The sequence below is a fragment of the Cucumis sativus genome, chromosome 2, assembly GCF_000004075.3.
Source record: "Cucumis sativus cultivar 9930 chromosome 2, Cucumber_9930_V3, whole genome shotgun sequence".
Classification (NCBI taxonomy): Eukaryota; Viridiplantae; Streptophyta; class Magnoliopsida; order Cucurbitales; family Cucurbitaceae; genus Cucumis; species Cucumis sativus.
This window is the reverse complement of record NC_026656.2, coordinates 21,663,085-21,689,050: the sequence shown is the minus strand read 5'-3', so window position 1 is coordinate 21,689,050 and position 25,966 is coordinate 21,663,085. Positions and strand designations below refer to the sequence as shown.

Below are 25,966 nucleotides of genomic sequence, written 5' to 3'. Positions count from 1 at the left end.
TACTATATTGTTTAGTGTTTTCATTCGGTCGGGTCGGGCCAGACCAACCCAACTAAAGAACTGGTTAATAATGAACTAAAGATTGGTGAAAAGGTCAAATTTTGATATATAGCAAAAACTAGAAATAATAAGATTTATAGCAAACCTTTTTTATTATTATTATTTTAAGCTCGATTATATCATTGATACACGACAATTAATTTATGTATTTGAAGGAGTTCAAAAAATGATGCACAATATCACATATTCACGAATAAATGTATTTTTCAAACAAAAATTAGTAAATTTTAACTAAATCTCATAGCGGAAGAATATTGCACCAACATCCCTAAAATAATGACAATATTTTTTTAGCAGATTATCATGTTTTTTTATATTTCAAACAATCAACCAACAATTTATTTAGATAATTCATAATATATATGTTTAATAAAATTTTGAATTCAAACTTATCATCATATTCCTAGAATAATGGTTATGATAAATTCACCATTTTCGCATTCTTTATATTCCAAACTGTTTATAACAAATTTATTAAATAATATATAATATATATTTTTTATAACAATTTGAATTTAAATTATATATTATTTCCTAAATTAATGCTAATTAATTACGATTATCCACTTGTTTTTTTATAAATTTTATTTCAAAAAATTATATTTTTTTATAAATTTTATTTCAAAAAATTATATTTTGAGCTAATTGTAAACTTAGTAGGGGCGACAAGAGTAACGAAATTGGTTGACTTTTTTTCATTTTGATTATGGAAAGTGCAAGTCCTCTCGTAAAAAAATAAATATAAATCATATATTTAAATGTATATACATGGTACGTTATATTAATGTATACGTTTCATTTGTTAGATTGTATTCTCCTCGATATATTGATTGTTCAATAAGTATTCTCCTCGATATATTAATTATGGTGTATTGATTGTTCCGTTTAATTGTGAACATTAATTTATTTTGAAAAAATTAATTAAATTTTTATAACAAACTTCAAAGAAAGGTTGGAATTTGAAAGTTGAAATTTAGTTTTTTTTTTTTTTTTCACAACCATTCAGTTTAAGGTAGAAAAATATTTTATTTGTTTTAATTCGTTTTTGATAATCTCCCACTTACATTGTAATTTATGTTGTAAATAATGTGATAAACTATTTGTTTTCTATAATATGATCACATATTCAAATATTAATATTTATTTGTTCATATAATCATATACTTTTCAAATCGAAAAAACTTAACATTAAAATGAATTTGTTAATTTTCTAAACGCCGTTAAATCACATTTAACTAACTAAACTTTATAATAACCAATAGAATTAATATTTTCCAAACATAGTATATGTTGAGTATGAATGATGTTATAAGCAACATATTTGGGATACAACTAAAAATTTGGTCATTAATATATAATATCATTTCTACATACACTATATTTGAATAGCTCAACAAATGAGACAAGATAATTGCAAACATCATTTAAATTTGGTAAAGATTAACTTGACTTATTTTTACTATACAATATGACAACAACTTCCCTATATACAAAAGTTTTAAGCTTAGTTATATTTTAAACAATTTATTAAATAATAAATAATATATATTTTCAATAACAATTTGAATTTAAATTTTAGATTCTACCATAAAATAATGTCAAATAAATACAAGATTTTCAGCTTTTTTATATTTTAAAATATTAAATAATACATAATATATATTTTTAATAACAATGTGAATTTAAGTTTTATTTGAGAAAAGAAAGGAAGGAGATGAGAGAGGGGACAGTCGACGCAAGAGACAAACCAAGTGAGAGAGACGAGAAAAGTGTGACCAACATAGACGAAGACATCAAAATTTCGACTATTGGGTTTCATTTACACAAAATTGGCATAAGGAATTAATTGCCAAAATTTGTGTGTTTCGTGTTGATTCTAACTTGTGGGTTGCACTCAGTTGTCTATGATGTAACGAAATGCGAATCCTAAGCTCCAAAAACGAAATGCGAATCCTAAGCTCCAAAAACGAAATGCAAATCCTAAGCTCCAAAAACGAAATGCAAATCCTAAGCTCCAAAAACGAAACGCGAATCCTAAGCTCCAAAAACGATCGTAAGCTCCAAAAACGAAACGCGAATCGTAAGCTCAAAAAACGAAACGCGAATCGTAAGCTCAAAAAACGAAACGCGAATCGTAAGCTCAAAAAACGAAACGCGAATCGTAAGCTCCAAAAACGAAACGCGAATCGTAAGCTCCAAAAACGAAACGGGAATAGTAAGCTCCAAAAAACGAAACGCGAATAGTAAGCTCCAAAAACGAAACGCGAATCGTAAGCTCCAAAAACAATGGAATAAACTCTAAGTATTTTTTTTTAAAAAAAGAAAAACTCCACTAGCCAATTAAACCCTCCATCAAAAAGCATGAAAACCCTCCACACAAAAGGATCAAAACTCCATGGTCAATTAAACCCTCCATCGAAAAGCACGAAAACACTCCATCAAATTCTTCCACCGTTTCCCTCTAAAAAGTTTGAAGCTTGCTTTAGAGCTTCGCAGAAGGGGTGTCTTATTTTGCCCACCCAAATCTACGTAGAGTAAATTTTAAAACACCCAAGACAAGTAAATTTTAAAAATGTATATAAAAAAAAGAGGGAAAAGCACAAAACAAGAGAGAATAAAAAAAAGAGGGAAAAAGCACAAAACAAGAGAGAATAAACAACAACAAGTCAAGTTAATCATATTTCACACAAGCTAACCAAACTAGCACAACTCATACAGATCCTATAAGCCAAAAGACATATCCTAACTCCACCTAAACTTTGACTCCAACCAACTCAGTGAATTCAAAGATCGAAAAGGATGGAAAGAAGAAGAAAATACGTCATCGGTAGCATTTTTTTTCTTATCAAAACCGTTTGAAGGAAGTGAAGCTAATATAATAGTACCTTTTGAATTACTACATCAATTGTGGATTTTGCATGCTCGTTCCAATGTGTTTTGATCAGATATTGGAAAGGAAGGTAAACATTCTATATAAGAGGCCCAATAAATTATTTTTTTTAATAAAAACCAATCAAAATAAATGTGTAATTTAAAATATAAATTAAAATAACTACGTATTATTTAATATTTTTTAAAAATAATTTGAAATATAAATCATATGAAAATTGTGAATTAGTTAATTTGGGGATTAGATTTCCGTTGAAAATCTTTTAACAAATTTTTTGGAGAAATATTTATTAAACATTAATTTTATGAATTAATTAATTAAATATTAATTAATTTGATTTAAACCCTAAAAATTGAAATTTTGTTATAAATTAGAGACATATATTTAGGAGATGTCGAAAAATCTCTGAAAATATCACATTCGTTTGTAAATAAAGCTAGTATCTGTGTGATATTTAACCTTATTTGTCATATTTGACCTCATTATTTGCCTGAAAAACGTATATTATATTATACGCATACAAAAAATCTAAAAAGTTATATAATGCTGATTTTGCCAGAATTTTTGTTATACTAAATTTTGTTGATTATCTCCGGTTTAAAACGGCTTTCGTTTAGTTTAAAATTTGGATTGGTTTAGTTTAAAATTTAGGTTGGATTGAGTATGGATTTAGCCCAACCAAAATAATAATATTTTTATTATTAATTTAGTAAATACTAAATAGAAAGTTAGGTCACAATATTCAAGAGGTGAAGTTCAAGCTGCTTCTCATCTGACGCCGTTGCCGGCTCTCTCCTTCTCCGTCTCCAGCGTTCATCTCCGATCGTCTCTTCTTCTCAAAGTCTCCGTCGCTCCCGCTCGGATCTTCCTCACCGTTGCGTTGCTGTGCGGCCGCGCCGATATTCCGTTGTCGAGGGCTGCATTGCTTGAGTGAGTACATATTTCTTTCCTCCAACATTTAGAACCATACTTGAACAATATCTATTTTATGGATGGTACAACCTATCGAGTATAAGCTCTTAGAATTGCTGCCTTCGCTTTGTTAGTTTTATCACTTATTATCTACTTGTTTTCATTCCGGAGATTGGGAAAAACCTTGCCTTACAGAGTTTTCATTTATTATCTAGTTGGTTTTGGGAGATTAGGGAAAAACTTTCAGACATATTGGCCTTACTTTGTTAGTTTTATCATTTATTATCTGCTTGGTTTATTTCCAATGTGCTAGGAGAGATTGGAGATAACAACCTTCAGTCACATTGGCCTTACTTTGGTAGTTTTATTATTTATTATCTACTCGGTTTCATTCCACTTTGTTTCAATGAAAATGATAGGGTAGATTGGATGAAAACTTTGTAGTTCATTATTATCTACTTTCATTCCACTTAGAGGGGGGAGTCAGTTCGTTAGTTTTATTATTTACTATCTACTTGGTTTCATTCCACTTCGTTTAATTGAAAATGAGAGTGAAGATTGGAGAAAAACCTTAAGTTTTATTGGTCTTACTTTGTTAGTTTTATTGGTCTTACTTTGTTAGTTTTATCATTTATTATCCGTTCCACTCTGTTTAAGTGAAACTAAGAGGGGGAGATTGGGGAAAAAATCTCCATCCCGCCACCGGCGCTCTAGGCTCCTACTCGATACCGGCTCCCGACTCACTGTGAACCCTCAACTTTCACTGTCTCTTCCTTCCGACCAAGTCACTGCCGTTCTCTTCTTCTTTCACTCTCTCGCCTCTTTGATTGCCTAACTCAGTGGTTCAGTCCTTAGGGCCGTTGCTGAGATTGCACCCAATGTTTTATATATTTGTTTGTTAGGTTATTGTTGGTTTATTCCCTGCACCACGGATAAGAAAGTGAAGAACTGTTTGTTTTCTTCATTGGATTTCTTCTTTAAATTAGTGTTAATGAAAATATAATTTCTTCATTGGATTTCTTTTTTAAATTAGTGTTAATGAAAATATCATAACTATGTATACCTCACAAATTAGTAACATAAATAGATTGAAATTATGAATAAAAAGTAGCAAAATACATATTAGTAGAGATTTTTCTCTGTTCCAGTCGATCTTCTGAATGTATGAGTTGCAGTTCATTTGATTATCTTATTCGTGCCTTTTGTTGCAGGAAATTTAGGGTTTGTTATTTGCTGAAGAAAAAAAATGAGGTTAGAGAAGTGTTGGTTCTGTTCCTCCCCTATATATCCAGGACATGGTATTCAGTTTGTTCGCAATGATGCAACGGTAAGGACTAGGTTGCGAACTTCCACGATTCCTATGCTTTGTTCTGCACATTGCTTGTATGATCTTACTTGCTAATGCTTATGGATTGACAAAACTACATCGTTCTGTTCTACCTTGGCTTGTTTGTGATGCATATTTTAGGCTATAGAAATAGATAGTTGTTCTTGTCTTGCTGTGCTTTTAAATTAGCAATGGTGGGTGGGAGCCCCATGTTCCTATACCCTAATGTGATTTTCTCTGCAGATTTTTAGATTTTGTCGATCAAAATGCCACAAGAACTTCAAGATGAAGAGAAATCCTCGTAAAGTAAAATGGACTAAGGCTTATAGGAGGTTGCATGGAAAGGATATGACAAAGGTAAGCTTTCTTCATTTATTTGTAGAGCAAATTGGATTTTGTCTTCATCTTTTTAATTGTTGTTTCATTTGTATTATCCAGGACTCTACTTTTGAATTTGAGAGGTGGCGTCATAGGCCGCATAAATATGACAGGAATGTCACTGAAGATACATTGAAGGCTATTAAGAAGATTGATAAAATCAGAATGGATAGGGAATCGAGACATATTGCACGCAGGTTGAAATTTTTTTCCATTCCCATTTGTTATATGCCTAAATGTTTTGCGAATACTATTTCAGTTGTAACTCAGGATCGTTCACATTTGCAGACACCAAGGAAAGAAAGCAAAGGAGTTCAGAGAGGCAAAGAAGGAATTGGATCAAAGCATCAGTTTGGTCAAAGCACCTTCTGTTCTCAAGGAGGATCCTTCCCTCACCCTTCCAAAGCTCAAAGTCAAAGTGGTACCATCACAATCAGAGCAAGATCGTATGGAAGAATGAGTTGTCAATCTTATACCACCATATCAAATATTTATGTAGTAGTCACGTGGACAGACTTCTAAGAAAATTTATTGAATCATTTCCAATTTTGTTTGAGGCTATACATACAGTGGTTTGAGGCAATACTCAAATTTTTGTTGTTGTTGTTGTTGTTTATGGTACCTTTTGTATTTTGTTATTTTCTTTTTCATCCATGGATAAGAAGTTTGTTGTATTTTGTTTAGTAGTCCATTAGATATAGATCTTAGGGGGAACTAACCTCCAGCCAACTTTCTATTGTGCCTGCCCATAACTTCTGTTTACCTTCCTCTTGTCTCATGCCTTAGTTTGAAGTAATAACATAGGTTAACAGACGATTAAAGAGATGAGATATCTTGAATCAAAGTGAAACACAGTTTTTAGATTGTGCTAATGAAAGGTTTGGGAGAGCAGGATGATTAGATTGTGCCAATGAAAGATTTGGACGAATGCTATAAATATGAAGAAGGTGAAACACAATTGGTAAGTTTATTAGTCAATATCTAACACATTTTTCTTCTTCCAACCTCTAACTTAATCATTAGAATTAGAGTGGGTGTAGCTTACACCAATATCCAGAGTTCTCCTTGTTGGCATTGTATATAAAGGAAAGAATAATTGTATATTTATACAGAAAAATGAGTTGAAAGGTCGAGAAAGTGAATGGGATTTTGGTATTCTATGATTATAAGTTGTTTATATCCAAAAACCAAATGGTATTCTATGAACACTCTAGTTAACACTTGGGTAAAATCATTTGTTATTTGTTTCATTATTATAAGTATACTATGAATATAAGTTCTTGAGAGATTTTGTTTTTGGTATATCATAAAATGATTTTTCCGTTTCTTATTTGAATCTGTCTCAAAAGATATGTTGTAAAATCTTTATAAATACGTCTTCTTTCTTTCTTTGAAAAACCCTAAAAGAAAATGGGTTTTTGGAAAGCCTTGTTTTTTAAATGTTTTTTTACTCAAATAATATTGCGTAATTATATTATGTGTTCTTACTAAATTATATATAAAAAAAAGTCTAAAATAATAAACTAACTTTTATATTCTAAGTCGACATACCTTGAATGAACACATTGAAAAAAATATATTATTATTTGCTTAGTTTAACCATAAACTATGTTAGGATGTAATAGTTATTCATTATTACTTTTAGAAAATGAACTATTTTATGTTTTTTAGTTTATGAATTTAAAATGTTAATAAAAATGTATTTTTCATTTTCTAATTAAAAATAGAAAATTTATATATTTGTAATAAAATAGTAATGTAGTACTACCAATATGTGTACACTCTTAACCCAAAACCCTCCTATCCTAAAAAAAAAAAGACTGAAGGCACTCTTGCTATGTAGATTTGATTTATTATTGACATTGCATCCATATTTCTACTTTAAAAAAAAATGTATAGCTTTGCTTCATCTCTTAAATCCCAAAATATAAACCTATTTGCAAATTGCAATACAAAAGTCTAAGTCAAATATGAAAGTTAGGTTAATCAGAATAATAAAAGTTCTGAAAATTAACAAAATGTGCATGGTGAGTAAAACCAAGAAAAAGGAACCTTGAGAATTTCAAACATAACATAAATTAATTGACTACAGTTTATCGATTTCATTAGTTGGCACATTTGATATTCTACAAGATAAATTCATATTTAGTCCTGTTTTGAATGGACTCGTTTGGTATATCTTAAGTTGATATTATATTTAATCAATGTAAAACTTGTATATTACTTAAGAATCATTGGCAAATGGGAAAAAGAAAATCTCAAATGTTTTAACTTTTTTTATCTTTTTTTTTTTTTTTAATTTCATCCCAAGCTATGAAAATCTCACCACAAGGAATGCAACTTTATGAAAAAAAAAAACAAAAATCACATTAGTTTATTAGTTTTTAGAAATATATATTTTATGAGTTGTTTTTTTAAATAAGTATGACAAATGAGGCTTGTGTATTCAGTATTCAAATATTAAATCTTAAAATATAAAAAATTTAATTTCAAAGTTCTGAAAAAAATGTGCTTTAGAATTTTTTTTTTTTGTAGAGTTGACATTGAAAAAATATAGTTGACTATCAATTGTTATGATTAAATATGAAAGATAATTCATAGTTCAAAATGAATATATATATATATATATATATATATATATATATATATTTATCATTTTGTTATATTTTTTATGCGTGTTGTGTATGTATGTATATATATATATATTAAAAAGTGAAAAGAAAATAGGAGATGAGATCGTTCTGATCTAACGACGGCAGCCGTCCGATCCTCATCGCATTTTCCGCGGAATATTTTGGGAATATTCCACCAACTATATTACTTATTTTTGTATTTTGTATGCTACAATCCTTCTGTAGGCTTGCACGTCATGTCGAATTCTCCGTCTCGACATGTCGGATCAGTGACGCTACAGGATGGAAAACGGCTAAATATTGACTCGTTGACTTTTTATAAATTGAAAAACCAAAAAAACAAAGACGAAATTTCGGTCGATGATAAACTGAAAGAAACCTTTTTCATATGGAAGTTGAAACTCCTTCCTCTTCCCTCCATTTTCATCTCTAACCATTCTTTTCCCTTTTCCGCTTTCCGACGACACTGCTTTTTATATTTTGTCCCTTCCCCCTCCGATTACCTTCCTCTTTTCCGGTGAATTTTTTATCATGGGCCGCGGTGGGTCGAATCCTGGTCCGCTTTCGTGTGGGTCGTGGATTCGGAGGCCCGAGAATGTCAACTTAGCGCTCATTGGAAGGTCCAGGCCACCGGATTCATCTCCTTCTACACTTGAGATCTTCTCTTTTGATCCCAAAGTCACTTCTCTTTCGTCGTCTCCTCTGGTTTGATCCTTTCCTCTGTCTTTGTTGCTTTTTTTTTTTTTATTATTTATTATTATTATTGAATTTGAAGTTCTGCCTGTTTTTGTTTCACTAATAATAGGGTAACTAAGGGTAATTGAAATTGGGTAGCTACGGTTTTTCGATTTTGTTTCTTTCATGACGTAATTTTTTGCTGCTAGACTGAATTCGCGTTTGAAGAATGCGACGGCGATCTTGTCAGTGTTACTGTTCATCCAAGTGGGGATGAAATTGTCTGTTCTACTACTCGAGGTGGATGCAAGTAAGTTGTTTTTTTAGGTATAAACATTTGAGACTCTATATTTCGTGTATCTTGATTGGTAAACTGTGATTTTTGTTTTTCTTATAGATAACGCCAATTCTGTTCATGTACTTAAATTTGGGTTCCCATATGAAATTGAGATTTACATTAATTTTTTTTTATTTCAAATGACAATTCAACATATCTGTGTTATATTACTTCAAGGGACATGTGCTTCTTCTAGGGCATAACTTTCTGCCCAAGTTATCATCTGGATTCTGGCATGACTAGTGATTAGGTTTTTATATTCGTTTTAGCACAAGAGATACGATTACTTGCTGCTGGCTCACTGAACTGTGATATTTTTTTGTTCAAACGCAGCCTCAGTCACAAATGGAAATTGATCTGGTAGTATAATGTGTTTGGATACCTACCATGTAAATAATAAAAGGCTTGAGGGAATGCATTTAATTCATCAATGGTCACTGGTCACCCATTTAGGACATAACGGTAATATGTTATGAGTTATCTTGACAACCAAATGTATTGTGTCAAATAGTTGTCATGTGAGAATAGTTGAGGTGTGGAAAAGTTTTTCCAGAATTTTATGAATATGAAAAAGAAGTACAGCGAGTTTAGGTTTTTTTCCCTGCAGTTTGAGTGAGTGGCTGTTTGCCTGATGCTCTGGCAGTTCATTTTCTCTTATTATCACTATAAATTTATAACTGGCAGTTACTATGATAAGATTTGAAGATTTAGTGCTCTCTTGGTTCATCTTGTAGATTATTTGAGCTGTGTGGTCAAGAATTAAACGTGAAGCTGTTGATAAAAGAATTGCCTTCACTGAAAGATGTTGGTCCTCAAAGTTGCCTCACTTTCAGTGTTGACGGTTCTAAACTTGCTACTGGTGGGGTGGTAAGGAAAAACCTGTTATCTAGTTCATGGAATTCATTCTTCTTTCTCAAAAAATGGGGTGGGTTTATTTTGATATCAAATTGCCTACATCTACAGGATGGACATCTCAGAATCTTCGAGTGGCCAAGCTTGCGCCCCATTTTAGATGAACCAAATGCTCAGAAATCTGTGAGGGATATGGACTTTAGGTAAGCCATGAAGTTGTCTACCGCTGGTGTTTTCTCAAAATATGGCAACATATTTGTCTGTTTGTTCGTTGCCTCTCACAGTATATATGCATGTGTATGTAGATATTCCTATTAAGATGTCTCTTTGCAAAATAGAATTGTCCTGATATTTTTGGAACTGTTATTAGGAAAGTGTTCACAATATCTTCAAATTCATACATAATTGATAATTGTATGAAACATTGTGTATAGTAGCCCACTTGACATTCTTCTGTTGTTATCATAACTACATAAATAGCCTTAAAACATAATGAAATATGTAATCTGTGACTGATTATGGTGAAACTGAATATGTTGGAGAAGATCTAAAATCGTTTCTTCCCTGACCCAGATTAATGAATTAGTTCAATTTTGTTCCAGCCTAGACTCAGAGTTCTTGGCTTCTACTTCCAGTGATGGATCAGCTAGGGTTTGGAAAACTGATGATGGAGTTCCTATAACTACTTTGACTCGGAATACGGTATGGTAAATATTTTTACCTGCTATTATGTGTTTATTATTGCATTTCCTCATAATTAGTAACATGCTTGTTTGGATTGTTCAGGATGAAAAAATTGAGCTCTGTCGCTTTTCCAAGGATGGGACTAAACCATTTTTATTTTGTACCGTCCAAAAAGGTACGAGTTTTTTCAAAACCTAGATATTATCAAAGCTCCAATAATCTTATTGAATGGTGTGTTGCGTTCTTGAAAACAGGCGAGAAGGCTGTCACAGCCGTTTGGGACATCAGTAATTGGAAAAGAATTGGGTATAAGAGGTTGCTGAGAAAGCCTGCTTGCATAATGTCCATCAGTCGAGATGGAAAATATTTGGCTTTGTAAGTGCATCTCGTTATTAAATTGATTGTAACTATCTGCTTTAATTATAAGACTTTAATTTATGTTAGATCAATTGATAAATTACTTCCTGATACCTCAAGTTTGATGATGGCAGTGGCTACAAATTAGCAAGATCAATTGAAACAGTTCAATAGTCTTTCTGTTATGACTTTTCTGCATACCGAGTTTCTAATTTTGCGTTTCTGTTGTGCGTTTTGGTGTTATTATGCTTTATCGAACAATGTTCTTTCTGAATTTTATAGTTTTTCATTCCAGAGGAAGCAAGGATGGGGACGTATGTGTGGCCGAAGTAAAGAAAATGGAAGTCAGTCATATGAGCAAGAGGCTGCATCTGGGTACACCCATAAAAACTCTAGATTTCTGCCCCAGTGAAAGGTAAACTATTACCTTTAAGTCTATAATTACTTAAAACTAATTTAATATTTAACTTTATAATTTTATATGCAATTCTCGTATCGTTAAATATCATTTTGACAATCGATATATATTTCTTTGTCTCCCCATGAATCATACGTTTATAACAATTAGGTTCAAAATTTTCTCACTTCCATCCAACTAGGCATGTTGTGTCGATTATTTTTAGTAATTATCTGGAAATCCGTGTTGATTCCTTATTAACACTGTTTCAGACCCAATGAGTACATTCCAAAATAACTGTTAATTGGGCATCTTTACTCTTGCCCATAAACCTCCTTTAATTGTTTATTCACACATTCCATTTCCCAATCCAAAATGAAGAAAAAAAAAGAACAATTGGAGGATTAAAAGCACGTTTTGGGAGTGATTCTAACTAATTTTAGAACTGTAATCTAGAATTCAGAAACGTATGTCTTATTCTCATTGAGTCAAAGCAATGTTACATATTTATAAAGAGAATAAACTAAACCCTAGAGACTATGTAAAATTACAATAAAGGACATATGTATATATATATATATCATAACAAGAACCACTCCTAAACATGTCTGAACTAATTCTTTCATTAAAATGTTTGTTCTTCAGTTTTTGGGTATTTGCTTATGCATATATATATATATATATTTTTTTTTTCTCTCTTTTATAGGGTTATTCTTACTAGTTCAGTTGAATGGGGCGCTCTTGTTACGAAGTTAAATGTGCCAGCTGACTGGAAAGGTCTCTCTTTCTTCTCTATATCTCTCCCTGCTCAGTCTACGACATTCTTTTCTTCGACGCCTAATTTATATTCTGCTTTAAATTTTCAGAGTGGCAGATCTACGTGCTGCTCATAAGCCTTTTCTTGGCATCGGCTGTTGTTTTCTACATATTTTACGAGAATTCTGATTCATTTTGGCAATTCCCTCTTGGAAGAGATCAGCCAGCAAGACCCAGGTTTGATTCATTTGTTGGAGATTCACAGTCACAGTCTGCTGATGATCCATTTGGACCAGTTGACATGTGAATGCAAGAGCGTTATCTAACGACCGAGCGTACGAAAGGGTCACGGGCATTGGTTTTCAGTTCTTCGAGCTTTCTGTGCTTAGGCTTTAAACTTCATTTGCTTGCAAGTTCTTTTATTTGTAGCATCATCCTAAGAAAACTGAGGCTTAGTGTAGTAGTTGTTATGATGATCAACTAGCCTGTTTGTCTGTGATCATTAAAGTTGAAAGGATAGAAATTTCAATCATTCTTATTGCAAATGGTCATTTGAAATATTGCCTTGAGCTAATTTGTTTGATTATTGGCTCCATGAGTAAACATGTATGATGTGTCAAGCCATTAGGATTCTGTCACTATTAAATTCAAATGCTTGTGCTGATTGATTACAATAAATTTAATCACATCAATGCCTCAACATTTTTATCTCTTTGTTTATTTAATTTAATTTCTTAACCTTTGGAAGCAATTTGAAATTATAACCAAATTGTTCATCGAAACTTGCATTTTAAAATCAAACCACTAAGAAGGGTATGTAAACTATATAATTTATATCAATTAAGGCAACATGATTATTATTAGATGTGTTAGAAGTTACTGATTTATAAATTATTCATCGGGACGTAGAAGAGAAAAAGAAGAAAAAAAAGATAATATTATGTGAATAGATGTAAGTTTTGTTTTTCTTGTTGAGAGAGTTGTGCTATGAGATATTGTTCTTTCTTTTCTTATTAAGAGAGTTTTACTGTTATTTCTGTTTCTTGTTAAGATTCTTAGATTCCGTATACGATCAATATTTTAAAAAATAACAAAATCAATTGAATTTCATGTAAAGTTTCTTATTCTTTTTATTTTTTTCTATCCATAACAACTCTCCATTTAAAAGATCAAATTTAATTTTAAAATAAATAAATAAATAACCAGATTAATACATTTATTTATTTTAATTAAGAATTTTATGAAAAAAATGGTTGAAAATAATTACAAAATATAATCAATTTTAAATCAAATATCGGTAGACTTTGTATCAATGTTGATCGTTAATAGAATGAAAAAGAAGGTAAAATTTTGTTATATTTGAAGATGTCATATTGTTAGTCTCTTGTGTTAAAACTAAATCATATATGACATAATATTCTATATTAAAAGAAATTTAACTAAATTCATACCGAACATCTTTCTCTTTTTCATGTTTTTCAAGACCGGATTCATGTAATTTGCTTTAATATTTCCTTATCGTTTGGAAGCAACTTTTGAAATTGTAACCAAATTAGTAATGGAAGCTTGCTTTTTCGGATTCCATCTTCTCCTAGAATAACCAAAAAAAGATGGTAGATTCAAATTTTATCATCCTATTTATATATATGTAATACTCTATTTTGTTTTTTTAAAAAAAAAATGTAAACAATTTGATTCAAATGGTTATAAAATGTCAAATCAATATTTCATTTTGAGCTAAAAGAAAATCAGAATTACAAGATAAGTCATCCTTGAAGATGTGGGGAGATTTTGTCAATACAATGGAGAAAACAATCAAAACATAATTGCTATTTTGAAACATAACCAAAATCAAAATGAAGACATAGATGAAAGTGGAAACACCAATCTATTATTATTATTGTTATTGTTATATGTGACCAAAATTGCCTTAATAATTGCTATTTTGGTTATACAACAGAACAGGAAAGAAAAAAAAAATGCCTATATTCTTGTTGCTATATGAGTATATGTTGAATATAAAAGAAAGAATATTAAAAAAGAATATTTAGTACCTCTCTCTTTTGTAATATTTTGCCTCTAATAAACCGAGCTGCAATTTTTCAGCTTTCTCTTTTCCTCAGTTCTGTTGCCTACAAATATTGTCATGTAGAGTGAGTATATAATTCAGAAAGAACTCCATTTCTTTTACGTACCACCAACCGGAGTCTTTCTTTCTTTCGATCTCTTCTTCTTCTACCCAAAAGTGAGTGCTTTTTCAGAAATTCCTCACCCATTTCTCATCATCCTCCAAGTGATTTTTGCTTGTATCCGAATTTCATCCTCTCCATTAGTTTTACCTTTGTAGTTCTCTTCTTGTCCATCTTCACTCTGTACCTTTCTTCTCTCTCCCTTTCATAAATTCCTTGCCAATGCACTTCTCCTGTTAATGGCCATAACCCGATTTTACCTGATCCACCTTCGTCGTCAGCGGCTTCTGCTAAATCTTCATCCATACTCTTCAATAAGGTGAAGTTGAAATATTTTGCCCACATAAATTCCTTGCGTTGTTCAACTGGATGCTGCTCTTCGAGGAAACCGGAATGAGGATTGATGTAAACCATTCTCCGACCGCTGTGGTAAGCCCAGACATTGACCAGCATTTCCAATATCCGACAGTAACAGTGTTTTTTCTGTTCGTTATAGAAACTAACAGGAGTTGAGAGAGAGAAAATGGTGTTGAAGGAAAATGGATTGGACACGAATTCTTACCTCAATCTCTGAGGAAGCTAACAAACATCCATTTGGCTGACTTTGATTTCTATTCAGAGCATCAAGGTAATGAGTGAACATCCTGTAGTTCCCAAATCCAATTATAGAATTAATTAGATTGTCTTCTTTACAACATAACAATGATTAAATAATGAAAATTACTGTATACGCGTGGGTTATGAACTCCAGGAAACTTGCTACTAATCACCTGGAAAACATGATGAACTCCAGGAAGGAAGGGGTTGGCATCACCCAACTATGGAGGGCAGACCAGTGACCACCATCTTCTGGCATAGGTGGAAGAGCTCCCATATTTGATGACAATCCAAACATCTCGCGAAAGGTGCTCCTGAAGGTGGTTCTGCAATCGTTTGGAGTAGAATGAGCCAAGTTCGAATTTTAGCTATTTTCTCAACTATGGTAATACGTCCATTCATTAGAAATGATCATACATAAAAATAAGCAAATAAAACCACACTTCAGCGCACTCTCAGGAAATTTTGTATACATTTACTACGTAACTGCAGGCTAACTAAGATGTGCACATCCACGACAGATATCAAAGCAAGTGCCGGTGCTTCATGTACAATTTTAACATCTTTTCTAGATGACATTTAGAAACTCAAAACGTTTTCTGAGTAGAAGCAAGGGATGTTGCAGTTTCTTGACTAAAAACAACCAAAAGCACAAGAGAAGTAAATGTCTACAAGTGAAATAAAATCAAATGATGCCATGCCTGCACCAAGCATTCATCCAAACCTACTTGACATGCTTTTTTCATATTTGACATGTAAAATTACCTGCAGAGACCACCGTTCAAGATATCACACACCGACCAGAAAGTGGGAGGAATGGTTCCACGATTCACTTGCAAGTGTGCCCAGAAGTATATAACATCTCCTTTAGGGTTGTCCTGTATGGTGTCTTCCAAGACATTTTCAGCTTTTTTGCCCAAGGAAACCTGTTTAATGATATAAGGATGAATGATATCTGTAGTTCTGTAAGGTATCCTATCCACCCAAGGAGGACTAAATTTCGCCTTTGAAAAAATGAAGGGGGAGGGTGACTCTAGGAAACTTTAAACTTTGTAATAGTCAACCAGTATATCAATACCTTTCTTCCAGAAGCTTGCCATGACTGGAACCCAATCCAAGGTCTTTTGTGAATGTTATCAATCTTATTTGCAATAGCAAACATTCCTCCTATCTCACAGAGAGCGTCCAGATAGTAAGAGTCATCGAGAAGAGGAAGCCGGCCAACAGCATTCACATCATCGGATTTTAACCTCAGTGCTCTCGTGGACTGCCATAAAATTTAAGATAAATTATTTACAAACTCAAACACTACAAAGTCAAAACTTGCTTGGCTGCCCTTAAGAAGTAAATGATAAACAAAAACATTAAATTTTAAGTATACATTGTTTTATCATATAGTGTCAAGTCAACTATTGGAATAGAACAACAAAATCGAAGATCCAAGAAAAAGAAAATGAAGAAATTTATTCCATACTGAGTTCGGAAACTTTTAAGGAAATCTTAAAGAGCTAATACCTTTTAAGCATCACATGAGTAAAATTTCTAACTAAATGAAGTAGCTACAAGCATGAATTCCAACAGAAACTAGCTTAGAAAAAAAACAGTTAGAAGTAGTTGTAAGAAAACAGATGAATGAAACCGATTCTTATGCATTTGATCAAGAAAATAGAAACAACTAGAAGTAAATCGAAAGTGTCAACTTGATAAAAGAAAAGATAAATGGAGCGCACAAGACTTAGTCCACGGTACAAAGAACCATGGTGCATGAATGGCCAAGCTCCAGCACCACTGTATATCTCATATATGGATACGGTCTGTCCTGTTCTTTCAAGCTCACCCTCATCCCGTTCATTTGATTCAAACTTGAGTTTTTCTGATTTCCTAGCATTTCGATATATTTCATCCCATGCACCTAGATCTCTTTCCATTCTTTCTTGAAACTACAGAAAAGGAAGATGATTCCACATTAAGCTGTCTATTTAAGAAGGAAATGTGAGAAAGAAAGTTCAGAAACAGGGGAAGGAAATAGTTAAGCCAGTAATCCAATTTCCAGAAAGGTACCGCAAAATACCTCTTCCATTTCAACAGTTTCATACTCTTCAGCACTTTCTATTTTCTCCAAAATATCCCAGTCTTGAGGAGTTGGAATATCTTGCTCCAGAGTCCCATTTTCATTCTCAGACAAAATTGTTAAATTAACAGAATTAGTTAATTGTGCTTCAAGAGCAAAAATAACACTAGCTTTACTTATTGTTGCAATTCTTTCTTCATTATCTGCATTTTCGTCAATTGTCTTCACCATTTCCTTTCTGAACAAATTCCATTCCCATGCACCTAATTGAAGCTGCGAGACAGGACCTGGAAGCTTAACATCAGATGGGAAATTCAAAACATTCTCCAGGAGCTGTGCATAGCCGGTAACACATTCTGATGCAAGTATATTCTTAGCAAGCAATCTTCCAGAGGAGGCTATTGATTGTGCAAATCTCGAGAGCTTCCCATCTGATATCATTTGCGAGAAAGAGCTCAATAAAGCATCAGGATTATGTTTTGGGAAGATAACCCCATGGACACCATCAACGATCTGAGAACCAGAGAAAATGCATGAGATCAGAAACAGCACAAGGAGAAAGAAAAAGAGGGGAGAATCGGGAGTTGTGCTGTTGTATCGTGACAGCATATCTCAAAACTTACATAATTTTTCAAGGCTGGCAAATCAGGCACCATAATTGGGATTCCAAAAGACATGGCTCGAATAAGTAGGGGAGGAAAACTCTGAATTTCTTGTGAAGATCCATAAAGCACAATGTCAGCCATCATCAGTACATTGTTGACATCTCCATTTAAGCCATAATGCGTTATAGATCCATCAGGAAGTCCCAGACGCGAAGCAATTTCCTACACAGGTTTAAAGATAGATCCCTCGTCAGACACTGCCTTTTACCCCTGACTTGAGACGACTCCAGTAGTGAAGAAAAAGATATTAGGAAGAATGATTTATCTTTTTCTTATTCATCTTTTTATTTTATTTATTTAGAGAAAAAACAGGTGTAAAACAATAGTATAGATGATGATAAGGAAAGTTACCAAAAGGAATATACGAAGATCAAGAATAATGAGGACGATAAAAACATTGTAAGACATCAAAAGATAAACAATCCTACAAATTCAATATAATTTTATATACAAGCAAAATCAAGGAAACTAAGTGTGTGAAGCATTTAAAAAGAAGAAAGCATGTGATTTAATTCCTGAAGAGGCAAAGGAAGATCATCTAAGCGACCAAATAGAACTTATTGCATAAATAACTAGTAATATCATTGGCAAATTATTAGACAATAACAAACAAGATAATATTAAAATTTTAAAACATAAGCTGACTTCACATGGTTTAATTGGTGTATGATAAAAGAAAAATGGTGTATGATCATTTTGAAGAACCCAAAAGATACAATTTGGAATTATATTTAGACCAATTAAGCACTTCATCAAGTCATTGTTCACCCAAATCCTGCCCAACCAAGATTAAGAATAATTACAAAAAGGAGAGAATAACCATGTCTATTCTCTTTATTTCCTTCATATTTTACATGCCTCTTTCGTTTCTTTCCTCCCCACCACAAAAAGAAACAAACCACAAGCATAACCTATATAAACAATCTTCATGTGAAATATAGGATGTAAGTGGCAATGACTCACCCAAGGGTCAGGGAAGAATTAAGTTAGATATTTCAGATATACCATACATCATAAAAAGTGGAACTAGATAATATTCTCTTCCATCTCAACATCAGTAAAGAACTTGAATATCATCACACACTTGAAGCAAAGCCACAATGCCCCGACATGATATATGATTTGAAACAAGCAAAAGTGTTTCAAGCACACAAGTTGAAAACTTAATAATTTAAAAGCTCTCGTTATCTCTCAAAGCTGACCACAGGTGAAAAAACCCTACCTGAAGCAAGGAGTAGGTGTGAGTCATAAGCATGATGCAAGGAGTGGAGTTCCAGTACCCAATCATAAAAATACAATAATAACAACATATAAATAAATAAAATTGTAAGTTCAAAGTGCAAAGAAAAGTATATACCTTTAAAGCATCATGAGACCCATCAGTTGAATTACAACATAAGAAAACAAATTTAAACGATCCTTCTACTTCTCTCCTCCTCGCATATATTGAAAGGAGAGGTCCAATGCTGTGCATAGCCACAGCATAGTCCCACGACAGTTCATTTGGGAAGAACAAACTTCCAACAACGAGAACCAGTATATCATCTTCATTAAATCCATTTTTCTCTCTTAATTGACTCTTGGAGTGAACATTCATGTAGTCCTCTGCAGCATAAACATCTGCTGGGGATCCAGGAATCACGTGGAAGTTTCCATTGTCCAAAATACTATACAGCATCTGATATGGTAAAAAAATGGAAAAGGCATAAGAGTGTCAAATGTGAAACATGGATCTTACTATATATAACCACAACATACAATAAAATCTAGAGATGAAAGGAAGACTAACTGGGAGGGCAAAATCAGGGAACACGACAACATTAGCCCTTCTAAAAGATCTCTTCCAATGGGAAATAAGATGCTTCCAACCCCTTTGTTCATACATAGGCAAGCGGCTGGCTAGTGTATCTTCTCGAACTATCCATATGAGTGGTAAAGAACAAAAAGGTTCCTGCATAAGGCTGCATAAATATAAACCTCACTAATCATAGTATCTTAGTTCTCAAACTACAACAATATGTTACATGATTATCATATGCTTTTGAGCACATGAAAAAATAGAACTCAAAATATTCTTATCTGCACAAGTAAACACACGAACTTACCTTTTAGTCAGTGTGTTTTACAAGTTACAAGCTCACATGTAAACTAAAACATATTGTTTTTGGATAAGAAAACTAAAACATGTCATTTCTTGGAAACTCTTGCTAATTCATCCAACTAAAATCAAAACCATTGGAATCTCCATGCAAAATGTTCCCACTAATAATGGTCAGTGTATTTTTTACCTTTGTAGGCTGGGTTCTTATCCAATCCGTGAGCACTAATCATGGTCAGTGTATTTTTTACCTTTAATTCTGGAAAGTGACCATTTTGGTCCCTTCATTTTCATTTTTTTTTTCATTTTTTTCATTTTTATTTTGGAAAGTGACCAAAATGAACCTTTTGAAAGTACAAGAACAAAAATTAACCAAAATAGATCATATCCTTTTCAAAAAAAAAAAAAAAAAACCAAAATAGATAGTGCAAGGACCAAAATGAACCAAAATTAAAGTACAGAGATCAAAATAGTGCTTGAGCATCTAATTTATTTTCTGAGTTCAACAATGTTAGGGTGGGAATTCAAACATCTGACATTCATGAGAGATGTATAATATTTTAACAAGCAGAGCAGAGATATGCTCAAGTTTGCCACCTATTTTGCATTTAACAAGCAGAACAGAGCAGAGATAATCTGTCTCTACAACAATCTATACGACTCCTCTTAATATACATCAATTCCCCAAACCTTGAAGCTAAAAGGTATCACTTTTAAAATGAAATATGTAGCCTTGATATCTATACCAATTGCCCAACTCTTGGAGCTATAAGGCTACAAGGTGACACTTTTAAAATGAAATAATGTAATAAAACCCTTTTGAAATTATGTAATTACATTTAACATGCTAAAGCTCCAATAAATTATTTACCAATGAACATGAAATTTACATAACCCAACGCTTAAACAACAGTGAATTACCTGTTGATCTAAATCCAACAGAATGTGTTAATGAGAAAACTAACACATAATCTAGCAAGAAAGAGATAGACGCAACTCAAACTCCTACAATAGTCCATCCTAAAAATTGCACTAGCTGGTATGCCTATATTTTGGAATCTTGCCTAATGCAACTAAGATCATGAAGCAAATCATAAATACCGTTGACCAAGAAACAATGACCACATTGCAAGTATAACCAAAGCATTAGTAAAATTCACAGGTACTTTAGGCTATTAAAAAAAAAAAAAGAAGAAAGAAGAAAAAAAAACCTTGCAATTGCCCCCTCTGTTTCCAAGGAATCAGCAATAATACCATCATATCTGGAAAGAAAATGAAAATGGAGTCAGTCGAAAGTAGTCCCAGAGAGTTCTTAAAAGACCAAAATGGAAAAGTAAAATCACAGAACAGAAAATAAAAGAATGGCAACAAAACAGTTTAACAAACAGAAAGGAAGCATACATGGACCAATCAACACGACCATAATGCCCTGGACTCAATATTGAAGGCTGGCCTATCTGTTCCCACATTGACTGTTTATTTCCCCTCTCTACTGCAAAAATCTGTCAGATACACCCTCATGAGGATCCAAGAAAAATAATTGTAACCAGAAGTTAAAGACATCTTTAAATGCGCAAGGGAACTCAATCACAAACAACTACATAAATCTACAAGAAAATCCAGGCACCTTATGAACATTGCAAATGAAATATAGTACTGGACTACAACAATGGACAAAAGAAGGCAGTGCACATGTGAAATAAACATCCCAACAAAATGTCTTTTTTTAAGTATAAATCACCTAAGAAAAATAAAATCAAAGACTCACCTCAAACACATATCCAAGTTTCTGTATGTTCTTCATCACAGTAATCAACATTAATGATTGTGGATCATTCTCCATGCTTCCCAAGATCTGGTATCAGTGAAAGAATTAGGAAAAATATAATTGGTACTTGACTTAAACCCTTGATGATTTCAGATCCAGATACTACTCTCAAGTATATAGCCTGAATTTTTATGTTAGATCCTATCTGAGTTTAGGTTATCAACATAACAATGATAACTTCCTGACAAGCAAATCAGTAATTACTACATAGTCATAGCATCCTAATTATTGAACAAAAAACACAAGGAGACCACATGCTAATCTCTACCACAAGAACTAAAACTCTTAATAAATCACAGATTGATAGAATTATTCAAGAACTTGAATATAAGTCAAGATTAAATTTCATTGAACAGTCAGTACCAGTCAGTGATCCTCTTTATTAATAAAATAAAATAAAATAAAATAAATAATAATAATAATATAAAAATGTATTGGGCAATCGTGAGTCATAAGGAGAAACATTACTCAAAGCTTTTCGTCTCCTCGTGGGCTCAACCTTCTTGAACTTTATTATACTTCTGACTGTATTCAATTAGAGAAGATTTTCGTCTCCTCTTTGGCTCAACTTGCTTCCATTTAAGTTATTTGTTTGGCAAACCTTGTTTGTTTTCTTTTTTCTTTTTTTTTGGGGGGGGATAGAAAAATAACTCAAAGCTTTTAGATACAAACATCATTTCATGATCCAAACATCTGACACTTTCAAAGAACAACGAGCATTGTGAAAAGTGTTGTGATATTGCAAGCAACTACAGGCATTCCTAATTGGTAAATTGTAACTGGTCTCCATGAGCAATTATATTTATCTTACTTTCAATGTTTTCATAGAAAACTGCTTTTTCACAAATTAGAAATACCGTTTGAACTTGAAGATATCCTCCAAGTGGATTGTAGTTATGGATCTAAGATACAGAAGAGGTAATATAACCGTGTCATTGGGTGGTGGTACAGGATCCAAATAAATGGTTCTTAGCTAATCTAATTCACACAGTTGAGGTAGATTGATTTATACAAATAGACACAACATCAGACTTCACTCAATGTTTAAACTGATGGGAATCTACAGCACTGGCTCCCAAGCCGGCTTTGACAAATCTTCCATTCGTGACACTTAAGAGTGTTTGTGCACGTAATCAATAAGGATTGAAATCAACTGAGTGCCATATGCTAAGTCCCATCAGTTAATAACTAATCAACTGATGGGAATCTACAGCACTGGCTCCCAAGCTGGCTTTGGCAAATCTTCCATTTGTGAGACTTAAGAGTGTTTGTGCACATAATCAATAAGAATTGCAATCAACTGAGTGCCATATGCTAAGTCCTAATAACTAATCAGTAACTTGAATGCAAGTAGTTTAAAATAGAAATAATAATAATAAAAAAAAAACTATAAGAACTCACAAGAGCAAGCCTCGGTGCACGAACGCCAACTCGGTCCTTCTTCCGCACCTCTTCAAGCCCATCACCTTCCACCAGCCTCTTAGAAATCCTGCCAGGCACAAACTTCAAGGAGCTCCCAAACTTAATACGCTCCATAAGCCACCGCTCCCTTTGACTTCCGTGGCTAGACAACAAGCTAATGGAGCTTTGCAACAACATAGAGCCGGTAAAAAACCCGAAAACCGCAAAAACAACAAGAAAGTAAAAAAGCGTTTGGCCTCTAGCCGGAATCCAGGAGAGCAAGCCCTTGCGATTGATCCGGGTTTGGTGAGATCGGGAACGAGAAGCTGCATGATCCAACGAGTCCTTGACTCGTAAACGAAAGTGACTGGAATTACGTTTGAAAGGAAAACGATCACGAATGGAGTGAGTGCCGGTAACGGCATTTGCACTCGCATTGTCGTCGATCTCTGAAGATGAACTTCGTCTCATCCAGATGATTTATGTTGGAGAATGGATTTAGAAAGAATTGAATTGAGGAAGAAGAAATTTGAGAATTGGTGGAGATTGAATGAGCGAAACTCAGATGTGAATTGCTCGGTCTCACTGCCTTCCAATGGCTTCCATTTAGAAGAAGACACAGATGCAAAATGAAATGACAATTACAACTTTTCACATCCAAGAAGAAGAAAATATAATGCCAATTGCCAAGTCGGCTAATTTTACAACTACTTTTATTGCCATCATTTTCCAACGAAAGTATCTTTCTTTCTTTTTTTTTTATAACACTATACCTCAAATTTTAATATTATAAAGTATAGCCTTATTCATAATCATTCACACTAAAATTACAATAACCCACTCTCTCTCTGGTTGACTATTCTATTATACGTCTTATATATGAATAATAATTCACAATTTTTCTTTATTTTTTCTTTATTTTTTTTTTAAATAATATATATATATATATATATATATATATATATATATATATAATAAATTATTAAAAATTCACAAAATATTTACTATCCAATAGTTCGTTAATTTTTATATTTTTAAAAAAATCATGTATAATATATGTTAAATTTTAAAAATTATAAATAAGTAGTTTTGAAGCTAAAATAGTTTTAATTAGACAATGGTCTACTTTTTTTTCTTTTGTATTTTTACTTACATAGTCCAGCGATTTATTGCTATGTGCAAAAAGAAAAAAAAAAAAATCTTCGATTATGTTATAAACTTACATATTGTCGATAATATGTACTTGTCAATTTTTTATCAAACTATGTGTATTTACGTTATCATCGCATTTAATATATCAAACGATTGAGTGGAATTCACTCAAAAAAAAAGTTTGATTTTTCACTTATTTACTAAAAACATAAAACATTGAATTTAATCTAGCAAAGATCATAGAAAAAAAATGGAATGAAATAATAAATTAGAAAACCACTTTAATATGGAAAAGAATAGGAATATATATATATATTTGGAAGATATTAAAATAAAGGTGAGAATTATAAATGTGGTGTAAAAGGAATTTACCGTATAAATATATTGTTTTAAATAAACGCTGAAGAATATTGGAGAGGGGTTTGGGCAAAACCTCTCGGAACCCTAGAACGTGAAGTCGGAGGCATCGTCGGTCGGCAACAGAGGAGAGTGAAGATGATCATTCCAGTTCGTTGCTTCACTTGCGGAAAGGTTAGCGATGGAGAACTATCTTCAATTTTTGAGTTTAAAATTGCGATTTCCTGTTCTTCATGTCGTCTGTGCCACTGTTTTTCCGATTGCTTGCACACGAGAACAATATACTTTTCATTTAGTCTCAACTTCTTATTGTGATTTGGTTTATATTTTTTCAGGTGATTGGAAACAAATGGGATCATTACCTTGATCTTCTGCAGGCAGATTATTCAGAAGGGTAAGGAAGCAACACCACTGTTGTTCTTCCTTTTCTTCTTCTTCTTCTTATTATTATTTTATGATTGATTGCTAGTAAACAAAACTATACCCTTTTCTCTTGTATCAGTGATGCACTTGATGCTTTGGGTTTGGTTCGCTACTGCTGTAGGCGAATGCTCATGACTCATGTTGACCTTATTGAGAAGCTTCTTAATTACAACAGTAATCCCTCTCTTTCTCTCTCTTTTTATTCATTCATGCTTGAGTTGTTTGATTGTCGACGAACAATTTTGCTGCCCTCTTACGCTTTAATTGCTTTCTGTTTCAGCTCTGGATAAGTCTGATACCAGTTAGCCAAGGGACGAGTTTTCTGATTTTTCACGTGTAGGCGTATTGGCTTTCTGATGGTGTTTGTGTTCAGTTAAGAGTAAAGAAAAACTACCGGAGGGCTCGAGTTAAGCTATGTCTTGGCATTCTAGTTTGTTTAGTTATGGATTCATACGGACTCAAGTACTTGATCTTCTACGTGTTTGTTAGTATTTAGGAGTTGTATATTAGAGCCGTGTAGCATTTTCCATAGATGCAGTTGATTTTCATTCAGGCAGCATTGACGTTTTTGTGGTGTTTGGATCCAGTTAAGAGAAAACAAAATTTATACGATCATGTAGTGCAGGATTTGATTTAAGCTATATCTTAGTGTCCTGGTTTATTTACTTATTGATTCATACGAACCCAAGTATTTAATCTTCTATGTGTTTATTAGGATTTAGGAGTTATATGTAAGAGCCGTGTAGCATTTTCCATAGGATGCAGTCATTCAGTCAGTATTGACTTTTTTGTGGTGTTTGCATTCAGTTAAGAGAAAACAAGAACTATGGGAACATTCAGTTCAGGACTTGAGTTGAGCTATATATTGGTGCCCAGTTTGTTTGCTTATTGATTCATACGAGCCCAAGTATTTAGTCTTGTATGTGT

The 25,966-nt window shown here is 32.8% G+C and overlaps 4 protein-coding genes across 5 annotated transcripts; 3 read left to right on the top strand and 1 right to left on the bottom strand.

The window, feature by feature from the left end:
* Nucleotides 1-3,679: 3,679 nt before the first annotated feature.
* On the top strand, nucleotides 3,680-6,303 carry LOC105434676 (probable ribosome biogenesis protein RLP24). The gene is made up of 5 exons (XM_011651559.2): nucleotides 3,680-3,880; nucleotides 5,074-5,189; nucleotides 5,433-5,546; nucleotides 5,628-5,764; nucleotides 5,856-6,303. Exons 2-5 carry the CDS (start codon nucleotides 5,109-5,111, stop codon nucleotides 6,025-6,027), a joined length of 504 nt encoding a protein of 167 aa, XP_011649861.1. The 5' UTR covers nucleotides 3,680-3,880; nucleotides 5,074-5,108; the 3' UTR covers nucleotides 6,028-6,303.
* Nucleotides 6,304-8,531: 2,228 nt separating this feature from the next.
* On the top strand, nucleotides 8,532-12,966 carry LOC101206127 (SEC12-like protein 1). Its single transcript, XM_004138635.3, has 10 exons — nucleotides 8,532-8,905; nucleotides 9,085-9,185; nucleotides 9,947-10,079; nucleotides 10,176-10,267; nucleotides 10,667-10,766; nucleotides 10,851-10,923; nucleotides 11,003-11,123; nucleotides 11,401-11,520; nucleotides 12,209-12,279; nucleotides 12,369-12,966. Exons 1-10 carry the CDS (start codon nucleotides 8,732-8,734, stop codon nucleotides 12,563-12,565), a joined length of 1,182 nt encoding a protein of 393 aa, XP_004138683.1. The 5' UTR covers nucleotides 8,532-8,731; the 3' UTR covers nucleotides 12,566-12,966.
* A 1,161-nt stretch (nucleotides 12,967-14,127) lies between these two features.
* Nucleotides 14,128-23,786, bottom strand: LOC101206364. Of its 2 annotated transcripts, none has more exons than XM_004138636.3 (14): nucleotides 23,108-23,783; nucleotides 21,647-21,733; nucleotides 21,280-21,380; nucleotides 21,090-21,140; nucleotides 19,570-19,741; nucleotides 19,138-19,458; nucleotides 17,739-17,942; nucleotides 17,116-17,628; nucleotides 16,775-16,984; nucleotides 16,123-16,311; nucleotides 15,810-15,970; nucleotides 15,218-15,370; nucleotides 15,010-15,091; nucleotides 14,128-14,930 (listed from the first exon to the last, which is right to left on the bottom strand). In XM_004138636.3, exons 1-14 carry the CDS (start codon nucleotides 23,576-23,578, stop codon nucleotides 14,541-14,543), a joined length of 3,105 nt encoding a protein of 1,034 aa, XP_004138684.1. In that variant the 5' UTR covers nucleotides 23,579-23,783; the 3' UTR covers nucleotides 14,128-14,540. The 2 variants fall into 2 exon arrangements, with proteins under 2 accessions (XP_004138684.1, XP_011649860.1); XM_011651558.2 differs by having other exon boundaries at nucleotides 14,805-14,946; nucleotides 23,108-23,786.
* An 844-nt stretch (nucleotides 23,787-24,630) lies between these two features.
* LOC101206603 (DNA-directed RNA polymerases I, II, and III subunit RPABC5) lies at nucleotides 24,631-25,716 on the top strand. The gene is made up of 4 exons (XM_004138637.3): nucleotides 24,631-24,790; nucleotides 24,952-25,010; nucleotides 25,119-25,213; nucleotides 25,320-25,716. The coding sequence occupies exons 1-4, from the start codon at nucleotides 24,755-24,757 to the stop codon at nucleotides 25,343-25,345; spliced, it is 216 nt and encodes a 71-aa protein (XP_004138685.1). The 5' UTR covers nucleotides 24,631-24,754; the 3' UTR covers nucleotides 25,346-25,716.
* The last annotated feature ends 250 nt before the right edge of the window (nucleotides 25,717-25,966 follow it).